At 37.4% G+C, this 23200-nt stretch overlaps 2 protein-coding genes across 3 annotated transcripts in view; both read right to left on the bottom strand.

Annotated features, from left to right (window-relative positions):
- Nucleotides 1-1672: 1672 nt before the first annotated feature.
- Nucleotides 1673-14516, bottom strand: sfxn5a (sideroflexin 5a). The gene is made up of 14 exons (XM_016253612.1): nt 14366-14516; nt 11355-11423; nt 11191-11268; nt 10736-10762; nt 10432-10486; nt 9833-9858; nt 9681-9734; nt 9540-9596; nt 9046-9111; nt 7934-8024; nt 6112-6227; nt 5926-6011; nt 2828-2945; nt 1673-2035 (listed from the first exon to the last, which is right to left on the bottom strand). Exons 1-14 carry the CDS (start codon nt 14420-14422, stop codon nt 1958-1960), a joined length of 978 nt encoding a protein of 325 aa, XP_016109098.1. The 5' UTR covers nt 14423-14516; the 3' UTR covers nt 1673-1957.
- Nucleotides 14517-15609: 1093 nt separating this feature from the next.
- rab11fip5a (RAB11 family interacting protein 5a (class I)) overlaps nt 15610-23200 on the bottom strand; it is a 30599-nt gene continuing 23008 nt past the window's right edge. The window contains exons 4-6 of one of the 2 annotated variants that reach the window (XM_016253616.1): nt 19853-22804; nt 18656-18776; nt 15610-17842 (exon numbers count right to left, since the gene is read on the bottom strand). In XM_016253616.1, coding sequence (XP_016109102.1) covers nt 17585-17842; nt 18656-18776; nt 19853-22804 — 3331 coding nt within the window. In that variant the 3' untranslated portion in view covers nt 15610-17584. The remainder of the gene's footprint in view (nt 17843-18655; nt 18777-19852; nt 22805-23200) is intronic. The other variant, XM_016253617.1, reaches the window with a different exon arrangement.

Raw genomic sequence — 23200 nt, 5'->3', positions numbered from 1 at the left:
ATCTCCCGTTTTTAAGATATTTGTCAGTATATTGTAAAGGTAAACAGATTTGAGTAATTTGGTACATTAACATTATTTCAGTTAAATGTACATTTTTTTTACTGTAAATTTAAGTTCAATCAATAAAACTTGCTGCTACCAAATTTTTCATGATAAAATTCTCGCAACCACATCTGCAGGTTTTTTTTAACCGCAATTTATTTTGCAGTGTGAACTGCTTTAAGCATGTAATGGTGTAAATGGTGTAAATGGAGAACCTATGGTAAACAGAAGCTTGTTGATGTAGAGTGGCGCTCTAGTGGAACATACTTTGCTGCTTGTTTTGAAAGGTACCTCAATGACTTTTGGGTTAACAAACTTATTATATCAAGCCATCAGCATTTTTTTTTTGTTGCATACTGAATCAGTTGCAGTGGAAACATTGATCTTATTACAAATTACTGAATAGATGACTGCCATTACAAGTGTATTACAGTGAGCAGTGCATGTACTACAAGTAATTACACCAACACTGGATCAATGAAAGTATTTTCAATAACATTTTTATTTAAAATGTATGTTTTCTCTGAATATGAGAATAGTTAAGCCAGACCCGTCTGTCACAGGACAGATCAGTTTCATAGACCTGATTTTAGTCCATACTGTCCAATTGTTTTGCATTTATAGGATAGTTTTGTGCTCACAGGAACTCTCATTCTCATATAAATTAAATAATTAAAAACTATTTTTCTCTTGATTTTGAAATTAAAGCAAAAGCTTACAAAAGGAAGGTATAAGCACTAATCTTACCCTCATTAATGCAGTCATGTGCATGTTGTGCAACTGTGTATGGCAGTCCTGCACGGTTAATGATTCTACATGCGGCTTCATGTCATATTTCTCCTCACTACTGCCCACTGTGATCTGTTCCCGTGACAACCAGATAGAAAAACACACAGGTCCATTCCCTCATTCTAGCGATGGATCTAACGATAAAATAGAAGTTTACAGGAATCATTTTACAGCCCAGACAAAGGAACTCAAAAACATCAAATAAAAGCAGAGATACAATCATCTAAAAACAACAGAACTAATGGATGGAAAAAAAGAAGAAAGCAGGAATTGCACAAATGTGTACATTGTTTCCATTCATTAACTATGATAACAAGGTTTTAAAGGATTTCTGTGTATTTTCTTGAACCAATCAAAAAGCATTTGATTTTATTGTACATTTGAGTGTTTGCTTTCTGCAATGTGCAAATAAAAAGGAAACCAATGTCAAAAAATGTGTGTGGGGGGGGGGGGGGGGGGATAAAATCGAGATCATTGTAGATAAAATCGAGTCTTTGAGTTAGTACTGACCTAAACAATTATAGAATAATGTTTGTGTATACACACACTTCAGATTACAGTGAATGCATATAAAATAATAATACATAATAAAATGTGTATAATGATAATGACAGTTCTACAGAAATGTAACAAATAAGGTTTATTAAGTAATATAGATCATAACTTACATAGAATATATAAGCTTTACATCTTTTCCATATGGGAATTACTGGTAATTAATTATTATAATTTTTTAATTCCTATTCAATTTGAGCATGATTTGGGGTTTGTAACGGCATTTTAAGAAAATAACACAAAGGCAAAAATCAATTACAATTGTTCCAAATATCAAAACTGATGGTTTATTTATTGTTTTAAAACAATTACTTTGTAAACATTTATTTTTCTGTGATTTGTAGTCATTTAATACAAAACTGTTTGAATGGGAAGGCTGATAATTATGTAAATTTAAAGTATGTCAAAAGAACACTTGTTTTCACTGCTGTAAATATCCTGAAATCCTCTATTTGCAACTTCCACATTCAAGTACATGGAAAGAGGATGATTAGCGCTGGTGTGAGTCTGTCTCTGTGTGTGGCTGAGAGAGGATTCACATTCACACACAGCAGGAATGCATTTTGACTGGTTAAAGACCCTTGTTGTAGGTCAGGATCTTGCACTCTGTTGCAGCAGCGATCTCTGGCTCTAGCTCTGACACGTGGATCTGAGAAACAGAAAGCAGGTGCGGTCAAAATATCACAAGAGGCAAATACACGCTAATAACTTTATTACCTCTAATGATTAGGCTCATTTAATTTACCCTTGGTGGTAATAGAAGTGCCAGGAAAAGATTGTAAGATAAAATTTCATCGCATATGATTCCGCTGTTTTGCTTACGGAATGTTTTTATTTTTCTACTAACATTAAGATTCAGATCTTTTGGCTACAGCGAGATAACCATTCACAGCAATCATTAAGTCATTAAGATGTTTAAAATGTTTCATCAGATGAGAATTAAAAGTGTGCCATGTCTTTCCAGCCTCAAGCATTTTTCACAGTCAAAACTGACACTTCAGCCATCATAAAAAGCTCAAATGAAGCAGCGCGCACTGGTAAATATCCAAACCAGGGCCAAAACTTGCAATATTTTGCTCAGAAACAGATGGCAATGAGTGTGTGAGTGTGTGAGGCAGAATCTGAAACAGACATCCTGTGGGGTGTGAAAAGGTGGGGGGGGGGGACAGGAGTGGAGTTTTTAGGGAGCGTTCGTCTGGAACCCTTGGAAAAGTGTAAAGAGGGAGCGAGAGAGTGAGAGGAGAGGAGGAGGGGAGGGGTGGGAGAGGAATAGAAGTAGTTGGCAGCACATATGTCTGCAGTTCAGTAACCATATGGATGAACAGCTTAATAAACACCATTTTAAACCATAACCGTCTTCACGGCAGACAAAGAGAAGGGACAGAGAGAAAGTGAGAGGGAGAGTGCGAGAGGATGGAGGGAGGCGTGTGCGAGTGCTCACCTGACTGTTTTGGGGGAACAGGCTGATGGCAACAGGCAGCGCTAGGCCGAACGCGCAGAGACACACCATGCTGTGAACAGGCAGCCCGAGATGAGAGTGCTTCTGCAGCAGAGGGAGCCTAACGTATAAACACCCACAAAATACATTATTGGTGCATTATTGGCAGAAAGCACCAAAACCGGGAGCATTCCTGCCATTTTTGTTATTAAAGGCACTCGCTGACACTTTCAAACTGCTGTATGTGATTGCTCTCTGACACCTCCCCTCCCTCCCTGGCCTCAGTGCGTGTGGGGGGTTGTGGGACAGCGTGCTCTGCAGGAGTCCTCCAGAGCAGTCCTGCTTTAATGAAGGCAGCGACTGCCTAATGATGACTTCATCAACACATACGCATGATGAGCTTTAATTGGCTACCAGAATCTCTCTCTCTCTCTCTGTGTGTGTATGTTTGGGGGGAAAAAGGGGAACAGGGGAAAGGATCAAAGTATGTTAAAGAGCTTTTATCGTGTCCATCAACTGCTCTAAATAAATCACCACACTCATCCGTCACTCTCCCGTGAAGAGGTCAAAGCTGAACTGAAGTGACATATATAGTAAACAACAGTGCTGCCTTTAAATGAAACGTATCATATTATAGGGATGCACAATATTTATGTTCATGTTACGACCAATAACCAGTAAATGCCAGATATTACAATTCTATAAAAAAATTAAATAAACACTAAAAACTCAAATCCATTTAAAACGCTACAAATACATTTAGCTTACAAAAAAAAAAGATATTCATCTTGAGATTTGCTAAAGATTACATTTAAGAGTGTTATTAAATTATTAGTGTTTATGAAGATTAACCTTAAGGGGGCATTAGATGGCAAAGGTAATCTAAATGTAAAAATAGAATTAATCAAATAATTTATGGTAACACTTTACTTGAAGCCTGTATGTATAATGCATTTTAAAGGTATTCATATTGTAATTCATTATATATTTTGATAATTAATTATAAGTTCAAATGCATTATAATATTTGCAGATTCCTTGTTACATCTGAAATTGGTAGTTTGTCATGTACTTTAATGCATTAAAATTTCTACAGATGCAACAATGAATTAATAAGTATTATAATGTATTATAATATTATATTTACAATTATTCATGAGATCATACAATGCATCTTAAGGTACATTGGAAGTCATAATTAATGCATTAAAATACTTTTATAATGCACTATATATAAATACTTCAAGTAAAGTGTTTAAAAAATGTTATATTCCAAAAAAATAAATTTTAAAAATCTTGATGCAGTACAAATCACTACAAGACTTATTGGCAGTTAATCCCTATAAGAATAACATCTGAAAGAAGCAATTAAGTTCATAAATGTCAATTTTTTATTTTGTAAAATTTCTATTGGCAAATAAGCACCGTAGTTACATTTATTTGCTTGGTTATGTCTAAAGCTTAAATTTAAATTCATTTTTTTAAATTACATGTATTTAAAATTTCCTCTAGATCATTTCATGTGACACTGTTGTGTCTTGCAAGCCAGACTGAAACCATTTTTCCTACTTTAATGCAAAAACACCAACACTGACTGTTTAGCAAAGCAGCTGTCTTCGTTTTCGGACACAGCTAGAGTGATAGTTGAAAGGTTTAAGCACCACACATATATCACACAGACTCCTCTCAGCGCTCTAATTAATCAAGGATAGCCCTGGCCCTCAGCCCCACCCTCAAAGCAGTGACCCTCCTGCAGCCCTGTTCTTGCTCCATTGAGAGCCAGTGAGGGTGAGCTGACAGGCAGCATAGCAGAGGACAACTCACCATTTACTGCCGCTCACACACAGACACACCTACACACACGCACACAGCCGCACACACACCTGCGAATCAGAGCAGGAAGAATTTGAGGAGGTTGCGACATAGTCTATCAGTCATAAAACCCATTGAATTCTGGTGAAGAGTCGATCAACAGAAATGTGCATTTTGCATTTTATAATTTGATATAAAAGGAATTATATTATCAGCATAATTTGAGTGAAAAGTTCAAAAACAAATGCTTAAATGCAAGAAAATCAGGTTTTAAGGTGGACTTTTGGACTCCAATGCCACATAGGATTGCTAGACAGATTTTAAATCAATTTTGTCATCATATTAAATGTGTATCATTTCTTTTCCTCAGTGAACCACAAAAGTAAACCGTGCAAACATTTTGGGGTTAGTAAGATTAATTAATGTTTTTGAATGAAGGCTACTGATCAAAAATTTGATAAAAAATACAGTAAAAGTAGTAATATTGTGATATAATATATACATATATTTTAATATATTATAAAATGACATTTAGTCCTGTGATTGCATAGCTGAATTTTCAGCAGCCATAACTCCTTCAGAAATGATCAAATGCTTTGTCTCAATGTCTTTACTGCCACTTTTGATCAATTTAATACTTCCTTGCTGAATAAAAGTATTAATTTCTTTCAAAGAAAAAAAAAATCTGACTAACCCTTTTGAACTGTACCATATTTAGAACAATGTTGACCTTAGTCCATGCGACTTTATTTTAAGTCTTTTGTAGTTTCTGTAAGGAAAAGGCTGAAATTTAAGCTATGATTCTCATAACTAAGGGTTTTATAACCAGGCATGGTCTGCCACATTTTATTCTAAGCATATTAACACCTTAGCATTCCTGTAAAATTAGCCTAAAACGCTGAAAACATGCAGTGTACCACAGACCATACAGTGGAGCGATAACAGGTTAAAATTGCACAACTTCAAAACATTGAATATAGCATACTGTATGGACCACTATATACCATATTTTGAAGTTGACAGCCAAATATCTCCTTTTGTTGTCTATGTAAGAAGTAAAATTGTAAGAATTTGGTATAATTTATGGTTATGTAAGTGATGACATAATTTTCATTTTTGGGTGAACTGTTCCTTTAAACACATACAAAAAGTTGTGATCACATCTAACTGAAATACTAATATACCAGGACAGATGGTGCATATGGGTGTGTGATTTCTGCGGTAAACTGTGTGATGGTGCTGTAAAAATAACTCAAGTCTGAAATGTCAAATTCACAGAACTCCTCTGACCTCTCCAGCATGGCCATTATTAAAGGTGGCAGCAAGAGAACAGGCATGGGCAGCACAACACGTGTCAGTGATGTCTCCATCAGAGCCTGAACAAAAAGACATTTATCAGTCCAGAACTCACAATAGGACTGCACAAAAGCTGACAGTAACCTTTCACCTTACACGTGGAAATGGATCCATACTCACATGCCTGGCAGCCAGCTTTGAGGTGCCCACCACATTGCCTTTGTCGTCTAGTACGCTGATACCCTCTGACAGCTCAGTGTGGCGCATCAGCAAAACATTACACACGTTGGCACTTGCTAAATGAAGGGAGAGCTGCAGTTAGAAAACAGGACGATCACAAAAAGAATTCCATCTGATGCCCAACTTTTCCTTATTTGGATCCAGTGAGAGAGAATCACGAGAATTGGACTCTTGTTAGTATTTGCAAGCAGATTACAATCTCTCTCTCTCACACACACACATCAATACATACATACACACATACATACATACATACATACATAATTATATATACATTTTTTAACATAAAAATGATTGTACATGGAAACAGTTTTTAACATAAAAAATTTGTATCACTTCTAAATATGCTAAATGGTGGGTGACACATCTTACCGCAATCTCCCATGTTATATATAATAAAAATACTACAGAACGAACACAATACAATAGTAATAATCTGTCAAGAGTCACCACCTGTGAATATTAAAATAAAAGCAATCAACACTGGAAAACATTCTTGATCTGGAATGTCGGCGCAAAGAGGGGTTAACTGGATATAAAACAAATAGTTTCATATGGTCATGTCAAAGTGCACACGTGAATTACAAGCGGAAAAATTATTAGAATAATGATTTACTTCCTGGCATTATCATCTGTGGCATGTGGTGAGATTGGTGTGGGTGTATGTGTGAGAGCGAGAGAAAGAAAGAGAAATAAAGAGAGCCTGAAGCATTTTTAATTTACAGGCCTAGTGTTGTGAGTTATCAGTGTTCAGTGCTGCAGTGTTGTGGGGCTGAGTTAATTGGCTGAGTAAACAGCTATTCACCTCTGAGGGGTTCAGACCCAGGCCAATTAAACACACACACACACACACACACAGAATCAAAAATGGAGAACAAAGAAACATAAACAAACGCATACAAAATTGTATATGAAGGAGGTCCTGCTTTATGTCACCTATAGAGGAAAAAACCATCTTAAAATATCTTTATAAAGGTTCTAAATTCAAGATGTCCTTTTGAGTTAAAAAAAAAGAAGATACATTTGAATTTTACTTAAAATGTATATAAATGCTAATCCAAAATATTTCATAAATACACAAAATACACTTTTGTCTCAACTGCGTTTCATTAGCTGCATTTAATTGCCTTTCATAACTAAACACTAAAACAACAACAACAACAACAACATGGTGGCTTGGAAACAGGGAACTCAGTGCTAACACAGAGAGCACTTTAGGCCTAATTAACCAATTAGAGAGTGGCAGCCGAGAGCTAACAAGGTCCCGTTACCCCAGCCCAGAGAGGTGAGGGAGAACCTGCTGATTTAATTAAAGGGGTGGGGGACGAAAACAATTTAATTAAAGCCAAGCATCCCCAAGGCACTGTGGGACAGTCTCCCTCAGCCCCTCTGGACCTGTTTGAGCCTCAGAACGCTAAGGGAACACTGAGATAACATTTCAGCAGCAGCCCCCTCTGACAACAGGATCAGTCAAAACATAACACGTTAATACACAACAATAAACAAACGCTTGCGGCTTAATGAAAGTCTGAATAAATGCTCATTTAGAAATTGAGTGTCATTACAAATGCAAAGACGTGAGCTGCATGCATTAATTAATATCATGCATTACTCAATCGTTTTATGCTTTAATAATCAGCAATTTAGCAAGACCGCAAGACAGGATGCTTGATTTCTGTCATAAACACAACAGGGCAGATTAAGTAGTGCATGCCAGAAAATCAACACATACATAAACATGCTCTTGCACACATGCACATACCAACGGCAGGGAATGGGATGAACCTTTGGACCAGGATTCTTGTAGCTGGACTGAAATGCTCAGCTCTTTTAATAAGAAGATTCAGCCCCACCTGTACACACATTCAATTACATTAATTTCATTATTTATTTAAAATAAAATAAATGTTTTTAAATAAACATTTATACACACACACACACACACTGTTCAAAAGTTTGATGTCAATAATAGTTGTTCTTTCAAAGAAATTCATATATTTTTTTCTATTTTAAAATATATTAAAATATTGCAATAGATTTACATGTATGGAGCACTCGCATTACCAACTGTGCCACAGCTCTGACTTTATATTACGCCTATCTGTCCTTTATTTATAGAGTGACATCTCACATAATCATAGAGCATGACAGTTCCATGTTTATAAGATCTGTCCTGAAATTCATCTCAGTTGAAATCCGATCGCTAACCTAGTGAAAATGAAATATTAAACTGATCTAATAAATATAACCCATGAAGTCAAAAATGTAATGGTGACAATACACATTTGTTTTCATAGTGACCTTAAAAACACATAACTCCCAGTGGGCTTCATGACAGGTCATGACAGGCTATGTTAAGTTGTTTCTCGTCTTGCCTTGTGAGCCTCTGGTCAACTCTATGAGCTCCAGTTAAAGGCCCATCTAACAAACATCTGAGAAGCAAACCCATTCACATCCCTTCCCTTCCCAGCAGGGGTCTTCAGAGGGATTGTAGTTTTAATTAGTGCCCCCCTCCCATATTTCTCACAGGCATGGGGCCATTTGTAGTTGTCGTCACCATGGTTCTGCTTGTCATGCCCCTGGGCATCAAACTGCCACCCAGCAGGGCAGCTAATTGGCTCTAGAGGACACAGGGGGCGTGACTAGAAGGATATGCAATTCAGCAATGTGAAATACAGCAAAGAGCTCTCATTTGATGCTATCAGCCTCCATCAGTTCGCTTATTACATTTAAATTCATAGAATACTAGAAAAGTCATGAATAATATTTTTCTCTGTTAGGGTTAAATGGCAATTCAAAATGTAATGATTAAAAGAGAATTCTTTCTACACATCAAATTACATAATACAGTTTTGTGTATGCATGTGAACTCACCGCAATAGTAACGGCACTGCTGACTGCACCAAGGTAACCCTGGAAAAACTTTGACATTGGCATGGGCTGAAAACATAAACAAATAAAATAATAATTTAATAAAATGAATTCATATGACATATTTAGTAACACTTTCTATGATGCCTTTTATATAATGCATTATAAGTGCAGTCTTATTCATTATAATGCATGCACTTTACAATAAGGTCTTATTTTATAAAAAAGTATTAGTCACCATTAAATAATCTTTTGTTGATCAGAGCATATTTTCTGCAAAATGTAAAAGCCAGTGGAAAAATTCTCTTGGGTTTTTGTCGAGGGAACCAGGGTCATGTTAACTTCTGTGTTGGCCTACAAAACGGCATCATCCCTGCAAGGCTCTATTTTTCTTTTTCATTACTTTTTAATGATAATTTGACATTATATGTGAACATAAAATATGCCATGCCATCACCATATGTACTGGTCAAAATTACATTGCTTATACACCACACCTTAGTTGCATTACGGTTGCAGTAGTTGACACAGGCGTTGTGGCTCTGGTTCAGCCACTGTGAGAAAGACAGTGAGACTGAGTTCATAGAAAACAGAGCTTAGACTGATATTTTATCTGTAAAGACCAGAAAAACACATACCTGCCAGAAGATGGTGGAAGCAAATGTCTGATTGGGTAAAAGGAGGCCCACAACCTATAAATGGAGGAGTAATTTACAAGAAGTGATTTGAAGTTTACATTTGGTGGCCTGGAAAAGAAGGATAAGTTGAATATCTTTTCACAATGACCTACCACTGGAGTACCAAAGGGCACAAAACCTGAAAAGAAAAGGAGAAACGTGTGCCAACACAAAGAAAATGAAGGAGATGATTTCAGAAGAAAATGAACTCTTGATCCAATAATGGAGTCACACTAAGACTGTAATTTTAACATTTGAATAGGCTGGATCAGGCCACAGAAGTACATTTCATGTCATGTTTGGTTTAACGATCAGGATTATAGACGCTCATATGACATTATGACTTTATTACTGACCTTTAACACATTAATAAAATCCTCATTACTCATACAAGATAGAATGGTTCAGAGGTAGCCATCATGATTGTCAGGCAGGCCTCTCCCTTACTGTTCTCTCTTTAAATAGTGGTGTTAACAGAAGACTAAAATACTCCTATTTCTGAGTGGCCCAACAACACTTCCAGACAGCAGGAGGGAGAGGGTTTAATCAGAGCCCAGCTGAGTGTGACCTTTGCCAACAGATCGGTCCAGAGAGACCCCCTACCACCAAACTCCAGTCTCCAGAGCTGGTAACAAGCAGAAAACTGCCTACCACCCATGACACAGACACACACACACACACACACACACCGAAAACACACTCACACCCTTACCTGACATGCGAAAGGGCATGGGGATCTTCTCTCCTGTGTCTGGATGGATGATGGCCTGAGGACATAATGAATCCACAGACAGCAGACAGGATGAAGAGGAGGAAATGAGAGAGAATAAGAGGTGAGAGCGAGCGGATGGGAGAATTACCATGCTGAGGTTAGCTGTAATTCTCCTCTCATTACACCAATATACAGAACTACCGCTTGTGAGTGTGTCACACTGCGCACGTAGATGTTGAGGGATTTGAGCAGGTTCTTTCATCATAGCAACCTGTAAAAGGCTTTCAACGCTGTTCACACTCACCTGTTTAATCTTCTGTGCCTCCCAAAGCTATTGTGAAAAACAGAGAAAGATGCAAAAGAGAGAAATGTTTACAAGTATTCCATCCTCACTTTGCTTTTGTTGTGTAACTAAAGTTACCAAGAAAACTGAAGTTCTTTAGACAACACATGTGAATTTTGATTGAAATTTGAGTGGCTGATGTTTGTTCCTCTGCTCACATACCCATTAGCTATATACACTCTTAAAAATGGCTCTTTATTGACATATGTGGTTCCATGAAGAACCTTTAACAACAATGGAATCTATTTATCTAATATATCTATGGTATCCATTCCACAACAGGTTTTTATAATGGAAAAAGGTTTTTTATATTATTAAAATGGTCTTCAAACCAAAATGTGTTCTCCCTATGGCATTACTGCAAAAAAGTGTAGCAAACATGACACAAATGAACTTTTAATGGGCCCCAAACCTACCTGCACATTAGTCACACCTGGAGGCAGAGATCCATTTTTGAACTGATCCAAGAGATTCATACATTCATTTAAACGTTTCTAAAAAAAAACACACATAGAAAACAGCATTCACATACAAACTATCAAATCATTTGAGGTTTACATTTCAGAAGACTCTTGCTTACCTCTGAAACAAAGAGCGTGCGAGGGTCGATCACATCCAGGAAGTGTCTTAATCTGCCATAAAATGAACCCTGAAAGTAACATTGAGAAATAGAACAATAAAATGCACTGCATATTCATATAGGGAATTAAACAATACTCTCACAGCCTTGCATAATATTGTATGATTTGGCGAATTTGTGGCTAATTTGTACAATTAATCTGAATTAAATGTTTGAATATTGTGTATTAAAGGTGTAACAAATTGAGAGGAAGCAGCAAAGGAAGTGAGATCACCAGCAGAGGTACTTGCCTGGAGGATATTAATTCCAACTTAATTCTATAGATAATATCATTTATTCATCTGATATAGTTCAAAAGTTAAACATCTAGCACCTGGTTTGTGGAGAAGGTTCATTGTTTTAGTTTAAAAACACAATGGAAGTAAACCCAGATTAAGTGGGACAAGAAGTGAACTGAGACATTTAATTTTGTATTTAATGTCTTCTTTTTCTACTCTTTTTATCTAGTGTATTGGAGATCTTTAACTGTTTAACATGGCATTGTGTGGTTAAGTCATTCGGCATCATATTTTAAAACAACAATGACAAAAGATTATACTTGTCTCAGTTGATTTGTATCTATACCTACCCATGTTTGTTGGTTAATTTTATGCTTGTCACTTTATTTATTTATTTGTGTCTGTGCAAATGATGATTTCCCCCTAAAGAATCCCATGAATTCCACAAATAGTCAGGCCTACTTCTTGTCTTGAAGGTCAGGTCTGTGTGGAACAAGAATAGTTCAGTTCCGTGATTAATAAACATGATTATTAATCAAATGTTCACAATTCCCTTCAATTATTCGCCAAATGATTTCTGAGGTTCCAGAAACTTTCTCCAGATGCGGGAGTCAGCTGCTGATACAGACTCTGACACCAGGGCCAAACCAGTTGTTTTCACGCGCCAGGTGTGTCCGCCTCATTATGCGCGTACACCAACTGTCTGCTGGCTGATCTGTAGACCTAAAAAGTTCTACCAACTCAATTAAAATGTTTGAATGTGTGTGTGCAAGGAGGAATGCAAGATCCTAAAGCAGCACGCTACATATTCTCTGTTTATCACGTCGTAACAGACGGTCCTTTACACATATGAAGAACCGCTGGAGTAATAACAGCAGATGGGAATCATCTGTATTAAATAAATAAATGAATGAATAAATAAAGTAGCTCTTCCTTTGAGGTTAAAGTTATTGAGTCGCTAATGCGTACAAAATGGTTTCTTTTTTTTTTTTCTCGCAGTGAATGTTCCAGTTTCTACATGTTTTAACCTCTTAAGACTAGGCAAACCATTATAGGATTTTAAAAAAAAAAAAATTCATGTCAATACACTGTTTAGAGCATTACATTTTTTTTTTAAATAAATAAAATTAAAAATGATATTTCATTAATAAGTTATGCTACGTCCTTGGAAGAGGACATTGGGACTCAATTTCTTTAAACATGCATAGGCAAAAACTATTTTATTTATTTTTTTAATCACCAATACATTTTAAGTTTTCAGGATTTTTTTTTTTACCAAACTTTGTATAAAGATAATTCTCAACTATGTTATAACAGAACGATTTGATATACAATTTTTCTTCATGCAAAATGTCTGTAAAATGGCCATAAACAGGTTTTCTCATTATATATAATGTATCTATAAACTAAATCTAATTTGCATATTAATGTGTTTTTGGGGTAACATGTAATGAAAAAAGAAGTGTAATAACGGGAGTAATAATTGACAAGATTTTCATAATCATGTATAATACTTCATAGGAATATTGAAATATAATTTATTTACCTATTCATTTGTTGTGTCGTAATAAACATGCTTTTAATCCCGGTGTCCTCATATGAGGATATGTATGAAATCAATGTCCTGTTTTGTAACAGAAAGTCATATTTTGATTTGAAACCCCATAACATTTTCCTGCAATGTTGATTTATGACACACAATTTAAAAATGAGTCAGACTTACTAAATATGATCATATTTCCATAAGAGTGTCACTAAATTAAAATCAGACATTTTTGAAGACCAAGGAGAGGGGGGAGTGGTCACGGTGAAACATCCAAACATTTAGTATCTCTGAAAAGCCCTGAATGTGCTCTGTACAGGACATCCCGACTTAAAACTGTGGCATGTATAGTCTCAGAGAAATTCACTCAAATATAATGTCCTCTTATGAGGATGCAGGGTCTCAGGGGGTTGATAGAGAATAGTGTTGTTAATGAACTAGCTTTGGCACAAAATAGTTTTTAACAACGTTTTATCTCTTCATCCTTGATTCTGAAGCTCGAAAATAACTGAGGGGTGCTAATTACAGGGGTCAGTAATTTAACCCCTAAAGAATGTCAAAAAAGGTTCTCAAAAGGTCACTAATGTTATTTTCACATACAAGTAAGATATATATACCTACTGGTAAACGTCATAATCTAATATATGTATATATACATACATACAGTAGTCAACATTTGAAGTGGATCAAAACCTTCATCAAAGTTGTCCTAAAAACTTAAATGCGTTCTTGTCTTAGGACAACTTTGATTCACTTTTTTGATCCACTTCAAATGTTGACTACTGTATATATATATTAGATTATGACTTTTTGGGACAATTTGAACACATTCATTTAAAATGCTGACTCACTATTTGAGGCTATACTACAGTATTTCTGCCGATAATCTAAAAATGTGTTTGACCTATTCTAAGCAACAACATTAACCCTCATCTCATTTTCCAAAAATGATATCACCAACAGAGGTCACTGTTCATGCGACTTAAACAAGGAGTGAGGGCGGAAGAAGCAAACACTGCAGTGAACTGTTTGGTTTGGAAATAAACAGCTCTTTTGAGCTGCAAAAGGCGACTTCTTCTCAAACAATTCCGTTGAAACACTCTTTCTCCAAACCCGTCTGCAGTGAGCCTTAAGAAATCAGCCAGATGCAAAAACGCAAGTCTCACATTCTGTGTCCGGCTGTTGTTTACCTGATCAAACCGAGACTCGCCGAGTCTAAACGGAGGGTACTCAGTCGATGCAGGCATGGCAGGTGCTTCCCAGATGCACAGTGCAGTCAATAAAGCAGTTTTACTGAGATCTCAAAGTTGCGTAGAGGTCCCTCAGTGAGTGTGGTCGAGTCATCCGTATCGATGCATTTTGGGTAATGTCGTTTTCTAACAGGGCAAAGGATATGTGTGCTGAATTACGTTTAACAGTAGTTTAAAAATTTGCCATGAACGTCAGTGAATCGTTGTTTTTCTTTCATTAATAAATTAGGGAATTTCAGCCGCTTTAACTATATCATGTGGTTCAGTTTAGTCATTGTTATGACCTTGTTACTGTACAGGGTGTGTGATTTGATCATAGAATGGATACAATTTGTATCTATAATATATTTACCCAAGATAGTCATTCTTCAAGTAGCTTGTCTACATGCTGTGCAATATTAATTTTGTTGAAAATTATGTTCTCCTATCAGTATCCTCTAAAAATATCAGGACCTAATTCAGTGTGAGCAAATCTAAATCTTTTTAGCATATTTGTTTGACTAATGGTGTGACTGAAAGCTAAATATGTCATCTAATTACTGAGGCAAATGTAATTTGGGTTTAGTTTGAATTACATTTAGTGCTCCATATACTAGTGTTGAAATAGTGGTTTAATTTTGAGACCCATGAGAGCTTTGTCTTCACGTCAAATAAGGACAGTCAGAGATGCATCCCAAAGTGAAAAGTTTATTTCATCAACGGAGACCTTTTCTTAGCAGAGATGCTTAAGAGCACGCCAAAAGTCACTTGAACACCTCTCAGGTGAGGCATTTGATAAAAATACTTCACAACCTCCAGTGGACACTCATGTAACTACACCCTGAACATCCACTCAAACAGCACCTCGGGGAAGCACTTCAAATATTTTGCATCTAAAACAAATGGTTCCACTGAACATACTCATAATGTTCGGTGCTTAAATGCTACTTGATACGTGAGGTTAATTTAAGCCATTCTTATCTTGACTGTGACAGGAATCCACTGAAATTTACACTAAAGGAGGAAAAATTGAGCCTATTATAGTCTTAAGAATGAGGATTCAGGCATCAAGCTGCTTACTGATGCATTCCTTCAACTTTAAAATAAACCCTTTGCAATTCTTTAAAAAAATATTTAGGTTTTAAATGACCTTAAAAGAAAGAAAAAAATACGACATTCCAGACCTCTAAAAATAAAACGAAATATAGTAAACACAAGTTTTTATTTGCAAGTTCCAGAGTTTGTACTACATAAAAATGTAGCTTTGATTATCATCTTCATCATTAAAAGCATACAAATCTTCTTCTACACACACATCTCATGACATCTCATGATAACATTCAGCCAAGGGCACTTGAACACATCTTCTTACTAGGCTGCAGGCTGTGTGTGTGTTGGTTAATATTTATATAAACTGCTGTTCAACAGTGGCATCCTAAGCAAATATTTCATATTACATTCCATCTGTTTAGACCTAGAAAAGTATTAATCTCTTAAATTCTGCAAAAGCCTGGCCTTCACATCTATTGCTTTCTATTACTACTGACCTTAAGAAATCACAATGTACACAAACAGCATTTAAAGGAAATGAGAGACGAAAAATGAACGGATTGTACAGACCTTCAGACCACCCAAAAGAAAAGGTGACAAAAGACCTGGCCACAAAGCAAAATATAATAAAAAATATATATAGAGATATTTGCATGATTAAAATGTAACATTCTTGAAAAACTGTAAACTTTTACGTTAAGCCTTAATAAATGAACATTCATTAATCCACCTACAAATGTCTGATAGACAAACCTTCAGGTGCACACGAGTCCTTAAGTGCTTCTACTCACAGAAATATGTTATTGATAGATCTTGAGCTTTCTAGCAGGGACTAGCACTGAAACAACATGAATATCCTGTGTTTAGAGGATGATCAGTCTGTGCAGTGAACATGTGTGTTTGACTACGTGCACTTCCTAAGCTGTTGAGAAAGAACTGTTGTAAATGCCTCGGTGTGAGGTTTGAAAGTGCTGCGGCCTACGCCTCTATCACACATCTACATATAGTGCTACATTGTACACAGACAGTGGCAACACTGATAGTGGCGACATCATAGAAACACCAGAATTACATTACAGTAACATTAACAGAGCCGTTGCGGTATTGAGAATGCTGTAACGTTAATTTAGAGCAAATCAATTCTGGTATTTGCTGTTTTCATGGCTCTCGTTCTCTATTCAGATCCATTTGTTCATTTCGATACCTAACAGTCTTGGGAAAGTTTAACTTGAAACACTCCTCCGCCATTAGTTTTGTAATATAATGTGCAATCTAATTAAAAGTGGGGAGTTCAGCAAGAACAGAATGGAGAAAATACTGTATGATAAGGCAGCATTTGGCATTTTGTCAGAGTGGCATATATGCAATGAATACAGTATATATCCCATTCATTACACCTGAAAGCACTGGCAGCGATGTATGTGCATTGGCTCAAGCAAAGGAAGGGAGAGGAAGGACACTGACCTACAAACCGAAGCTAGAAGGTCAGTTGGTGTGAGCCTCTACCCTTAAGCTCTTAAGTAAAGTGCGGAAGACATGTAGGGAGGCACAAGCCGATTCGAAACTGGCTGATTCTGTCCTCTTTCCTGCTTTCTACGACTCAAGCTCCACCTCGCACACTTTCAAGTGATCTCAAAATCGTTCTTTTGTTCTCTGTTCCAGCAGCTGAACATTACATGTTAAAACGTAATAGAACAAACAAAAGATAAATCGATGTTTTATTTCGTGCTTTAAAAACCATTCACACTAGCACTAGAAGACTGGCATGTCACAGTCATGCCTTCCTTTCGATTGACAGGTGGTTTTGGTACATAGCTGGACTGGCATGTGTCTTAGTGACATGTCTAGTAAGTGAATAACAGCTGACACATCAAAATGGATCTTACCAGCTTTAAAGTTTAGCAGCAGAGTGCCGACCTTTAACCATCAATGCAAACCTGCAGTGCATACGGACCCGAGTAGAGGCCCGGGTATTTTTGGACACAGTTAAGAACACCAAATCTATACCTTCTCCTCCAGACCCATCACCTAGCGCCAGATAGCTCTCTACATTTATATGGTTGCTGTAGCAGTGCAGGGTTGTGACATCCACCTAGGATTTGTTGAGGGATAGTGGAGGCGTTTGTTGTATCATTTCATCTTGGGGCGGACCTGCAGCAGCGTGGGGGTCTGCTCCATGATGCGTACAAGAAGCGTGTCGATGTAATCCTCTAGATCTTTGATCATAAACTTCATCTTCTTTAGCTCTGTCTCGCGCTTCTCCAGCAGTGCCCCTCGCTTCTCATATGCCTCCCGCTCCTGCCTGAGCTCAGTATCCCGCTGGATCAGCAAATTCACCAGTTCGCTGTGGTTCAGGTGATAGTACGAGCCTCCTCCCTCCACTAGTGGCTAAAACAAGAAAAACAAGAAAAAAGATTTACATTACACTAAATATTTGTTGATTAAAAAAAAATCACTTCTGGATTATATTTGATTTGTGATCATGTTAATGAAAGAATTATTGTAAGTAGTAACTGAATCAGTAGATGCACATTTAATTTGATTAATATTTAAATATGTTAATTTTAGCTAATTAATTTACTAAGCTTTCATTTAAATGTTAAAGTAAAAAATATAATGTCTGAGCATAATACATTTCTACAAAAATATAACCGTTTCTACAAATATATTAATCAGCACAACTGTTTTCAACATTGATAAGAAATGCACCAAATCAGCATATTAGAATGATTTCTGAAAGATCATGTGACACTGAAGACTGGAATAATGAAGCTGAAAATTCAGCTTTGCCATCAAAGTATTAAATGACATTTTAAAATGTATTAAAATAGAAAACTGTTATTTAAAAAAGGAAACCATATTTCTAATTACTACTGTTTTTTATCAAATAAATGCAGCTTTGGTAAGCATAAGAGACATCTTACAAAAATATAAAAATTATATTTTTGAACTGTAGTGTAAATGTGGGAAAATTATATCTAATATTTTTTAGATAAATATTGCAATAATATTATTTTTAATAATGATCAGAGTAGGAAAACAGTTGTAATAGCACTGTATTTAGAAGCCAATAAGGAGATCAAGTGCATGACGAGTGAAAGCTGACTAAATGTTTTTAGGTTCATCAGTGTCAATTAATTAAATGCGATCGGTTTACTCAGATTTATCTACAAAGTGGACCGCTTTATACTCATTCAGTACCTTCTTGTCAGCATCCTGGCCTGTTCGTCCTGAGTGGATGGTGGATTTAAGCTTCTCTAGTACTGAGCGACCCTCTGACCTTTTCTCGTCAGGAGGTGTCAATGGCTTCACTGGGTGTGGACTAAAAGACAATGACGTGTCAAGATTAGATGGGGAAGAGTGCTAAAAGCAATGGTAACAGCTTAATATAAAGAGTTAATTAATTTATTCACAGCAACACACCAATTAAGATGTTTTCATGAAAAGTTCGGAGAGAAAAAAGATCTCAAGAACACAATAAATGCTATCTTCAGTGACCATCCTACAGCCCCTTAGACCAGATGCATTAAGGGTAATTGAGTCAAAAAATATGAAAGAAACAACCAAGCCCCTGAAATCATAGAAACTAAAAATTTACTTTTTTAGCTTCTGCAAAGCTTCCTGTGGACTGAACAACGCACACTCACAGCTCACTAGGTTAACACCTGCTAACTGAAGCGAGGCTCCCCCATCTCTACTGTAGGATCCACAAGAGAGTGTGAGCCTATGTGTGACTGTCCATGGAGAAATCAGGAGACATGCTGCTACCACAAACAAATTAACACAAGAGAGAAGATGTGGATGAAGGGGAAGAGTCACCCTGCAACCCGAGAAAGTGAAGCGCATTGATGGCTGCATATAATAAGACCTCCCAAAAGACACCTTGCCCAACTCCATAACACCATTTTCACAAGAAACATACCTCACACCACATTTGCAGAAATAGGATCTCTGTAGTTACTGAAACTGGCAAGATATCAATGGTAGATGCATGTAGAACCTCAGTTTATGATGCTGTAGCCCATACGTAGTCCAGCACCAAAATAATTTCTAGCATGGATGGACCATATATTGGTGCTCTTATCTCTATCAGCCAATAAATGGTACATTTTAATGGTATCTGTGCAATATATTTAAGCAAAATATAAATAATCGTTATAAGCATTGGCCAAAATGTCCATGTTTTTTCAGCACTAATTTTGAGGAGTAGACATTTTCAGTTTCAATAATTACAGATTTTACCTTTAAACATCACTGAAGACAATTGCAAAGCAGAAAGAAAGTGACTGGTGAGCCCAAGGAATTTAAAAAAAGATCTTGATCAGTGCAAGATCAAGACCTTGAGGAATCAACCTCGGTCTCTCATGACAACTACAACCAAGCTAATTGACACCTCACCTGCTCTGATGATCAGATGTCTGTGTTTTATCCTGGAGAAAAGGATTGTATGCTGTAGAATTCACAGGCTGCATAGTAGGAAGAGGAGCAGCAGGTTCTGGATGTGGCAATGACTCCACTGTGGTAGGGGGAATTGTGGGGAAGGGGAATAGCTGGGGCAGCGTATTAGTGTCTACTGCTACATGTGGTGTTGAGGAAGCTACAGGTGAAAGGTCGAACAAAGAAGATGTAAAGTTAAGATTATGATCATGCCTTGAAGCCACTGTTGGCTGGTCGAAGGGTGAAGGGGTTGATGGCTGGGGTAAAGGAGGCCAGTGCACTGGAAATGAGACAGGTGTCACAGAATGTTGAACAGCTGGAGTTGTCCACAAATCAGTATTTACATCAAGACTCTCTGCTGGTTTAGGATTTGGTTCCAGGTCATTGTGAGTTTCTGCAGATTCAGGGTTTGCAACAGGCCCTTTGCTAGTACAAAGAAGGTGCGTTTCAGTTGGCTGGGGTACAAAGATGTTTTTCAGGTCAGAATCAGTTATGACAAAGTCCTGAGTGATACCGGAGGTTTGTCCTGATGAACAATTAGATACAAATACATTAGAATCAGTCAACTGGACTAAATGAAAGTTGTCCTCTGATTCATTCCCAAAAGATTCTAAATTAAAGGATCCATCATTTGGGCAGGTTTTACACTCAACTACCAGACACGTGTCTGTATCTAACGGCGCAAGCTGAGCCTCAAGTTCTGCTATAATTTCTGAGGTAACAACAATTGGCGACATATCTTTGGGAAAGTCATATTTCTCAACAATTTCCCCTGAAGGGTTGCACTGTAGTACTGCTTCGTCAAAATCTGACTTTATCATGTTCTCAGATGAAGTATTGTGTGAGGAGGTTGGTTTTGGTGTAAAGGTGTGAGTTTCTGGGAGGAGGTCCAATAAGCAATTATTTGGTAGAACATCCAGTGGAGATTCTTGTTTTGGCAAGGTGTCTGGAGAAGAAATAATGTTTTCTGCTATGACCTGATCTTGCCTACAACCCATTTCTGGTACGCCTTTTACAGATATGTCATCTTGTGACACAACATTAGGGATATGGTTTGGCAAGGATTCAAATTTTGAAGTGTCTTCCTCAGACAGATCATGTCTTGGTTTCACTTCCTTTGTGAGCTCTAGGCTAGGAGAAACTGGGAAATCCTGTTGAGATACACAAGCAAGATACTGGTCTGTATCTGCACTCTTGTACAGGCTGTGGAGAAGCACTCTACCAGGTGAGAGCACTGAGTTTGGACCCGATGCATCCTCCCCTGTCCCTGTTCTAATTCCAGTGGTGGGATGGAGATGTCCTACAGGAACTGTTGGTCTATAAGAATGCATTATTTCTTCCTCTTCACTAATGGTGCTAAGTTGCCTTACCAGGTAATCTTTCGTAAATGGACAGGTTTGCAATTCACTGACTTTCTGTTTGTCTTCCTGCATGTCATTAGACATGGATTTTGAGAGTACTGGAAAGGAAGGGTCGTCAATTAGGTTCTCAGGAACAAAGTATCCGATTTCGGAACAGATATCTTTACTACTGACACCCTCTAAGAGACCATTTCCTGATTCATTCTGAAGCATGGTGTCCATAACTACATCTGTTTTCCCTCCGTTCTTCACTGGCAGAGCAGGTGATACTAGAGAACTCTGTTCTGATTGAACATGGAATACTGAATACTCCGTGGCTTCAACTAGGGACTTTCCCCTTACCTCCACATTTTGAATGGGTGAGGAATCTGATCTCCAAAATTCTTCATTGGATTGTATTATATTACTTTGAATGATGTCAGCCTGTGAAGGAAGACGGTGCTCAATAGACTGGTGGTCTTGGTCTCCACCTAAGGAATCAGATATCACAGTGGACTGTTCCAGGGTGTCACATGAGCTGTTGTCTCTACAGAGTTGCATAGGATCCTCATGCACTGTCACAGACACAATATCGTTAGCAAACTCTAGCATTTCAGGCCTCTGTGATATTTCAGGACTCACAGACACCCCCTCTGAAAATTCAAAGGAGATACTAGGAGGAAGGTCAACAGTGTCTGCTTCTGATACTGTTGGCCGTGTGACATCTGATTTGGCTTTTTGTTTGTTCTTTGGGCGGCCTTCAAGAGTTGTGTCATCAGCACTGTCTTCATTATTGGAGCGGGGTGACAGTGCAGGATAAGGGCATGCAAGTGTATTCAGTTCAGAAAACTCTAAACTGGAATTTTCGGGTAAGGAGATTTCGGATGAATTGAGATCAAATTCTGGGAAGCCATGCGCCCCATGAGCAGTGAGGTCAGGCTTGTTAGAACTTGAGCAAATATAATTAACATCCCTTCCTGAAACTTGAGGTGTGTCAGCAGCAGTTTCCTTAGATGTCTCTACAGTACTTGCTGAAGCAGTTTGTCCTAAATCAGTTGGGTAATTTGTATACGACACCATTAAGCCACCCAAAGCACCTGAGGGCTCTTGATTATTTGTTTTCATAAGGAGAGCAGGGGGTGTAACTGCATTCGTTGTTTCATTCACCTCCTCTGACTTCAATATGTCCTTAGCAAAATGTTCAAAGTCATCCTTTTCTGTCGGCCCCTCGAAGTGAGTAATTAAAGGATCAAATGAGATATCTATTTGGGAAGGTCCATTTTGGTTTCCAGTCCTTAGAAAACCTGGGGTGGCATTACCACCAGGCTGCGAGTGGGTTGAGCTAAAGAGAGAAAGCACATCAGGAGTTAAAGGAGCAGCAGAATGAAGCTCCTGAAAGAAAGGATTCTGCTGTTTGTGTGGGAGGAATGGATTGGCATCAAAAAGGGGTGGGGGAGAAGTGAAGGGATTAGCATTTTTGTCAGCCATACTCTGTGAAGGGTCATTAAACGTCAAGGGTACAATGGGACAGATTGTACTGGCACTTGAGTCTGACGGAGGAGACACCAGTGGGCTGTGAAAGGAAGGTATATAAAGTGCACACCATTAGTGACTGTGGCCTCCATTAAACCTTTAAAAACGGCGAGAAACATTGATGGCCAAGAGCAATAACCAATGACCTTCACAGTCCAAAATACAAAATCCTTCAGACAAGAGTGACTAGTGTCCCACAGCACTGCATGTGTATTAATTGTGCACAATGCTATTTTAAACAAAACAACAACAAAATACATTAATTAAATTAAAAAAATTTTTAAAAAAACCCAAAACAACCACAAAAAAAAAAACGTCTAAATAGAGGTCATTTATCCAACAGGCTAAATAACGGTGTTAAAACTGAGCTGTTGTGCTCGAAATACTATACTCATATCATATTTAGCACTGTACACACTCTAGATAGTATGCTTCA

This window comes from Sinocyclocheilus grahami, unplaced genomic scaffold (genome assembly GCF_001515645.1).
Source record: "Sinocyclocheilus grahami isolate Dianchi unplaced genomic scaffold, SAMN03320097.WGS_v1.1 scaffold1192.1, whole genome shotgun sequence".
Taxonomy (NCBI): domain Eukaryota; kingdom Metazoa; phylum Chordata; class Actinopteri; order Cypriniformes; family Cyprinidae; genus Sinocyclocheilus; species Sinocyclocheilus grahami.
Note: the sequence above shows the minus strand (reverse complement) of the source record. Positions and strands in the feature narration are given on the sequence as shown.

Excerpts from the sequence above, each read along its gene's own strand:
- sfxn5a (XM_016253612.1), bottom strand. The coding sequence starts at position 14,422 with ATGCCTGCATCGACTGAGTACCCTCCGTTTAGACTCGGCGAGTCTCGG. Across the intron at positions 8,025-9,045 it reads GCAGTGCCGTTACTATTGCG|GTGGGGCTGAATCTTCTTAT; the intron begins GTGAGTTCACAT and ends ATGTGTGTACAG. Across the intron at positions 2,036-2,827 it reads TGTTCCCCCAAAACAGTCAG|ATCCACGTGTCAGAGCTAGA; the intron begins GTGAGCACTCGC and ends TCTGTTTCTCAG.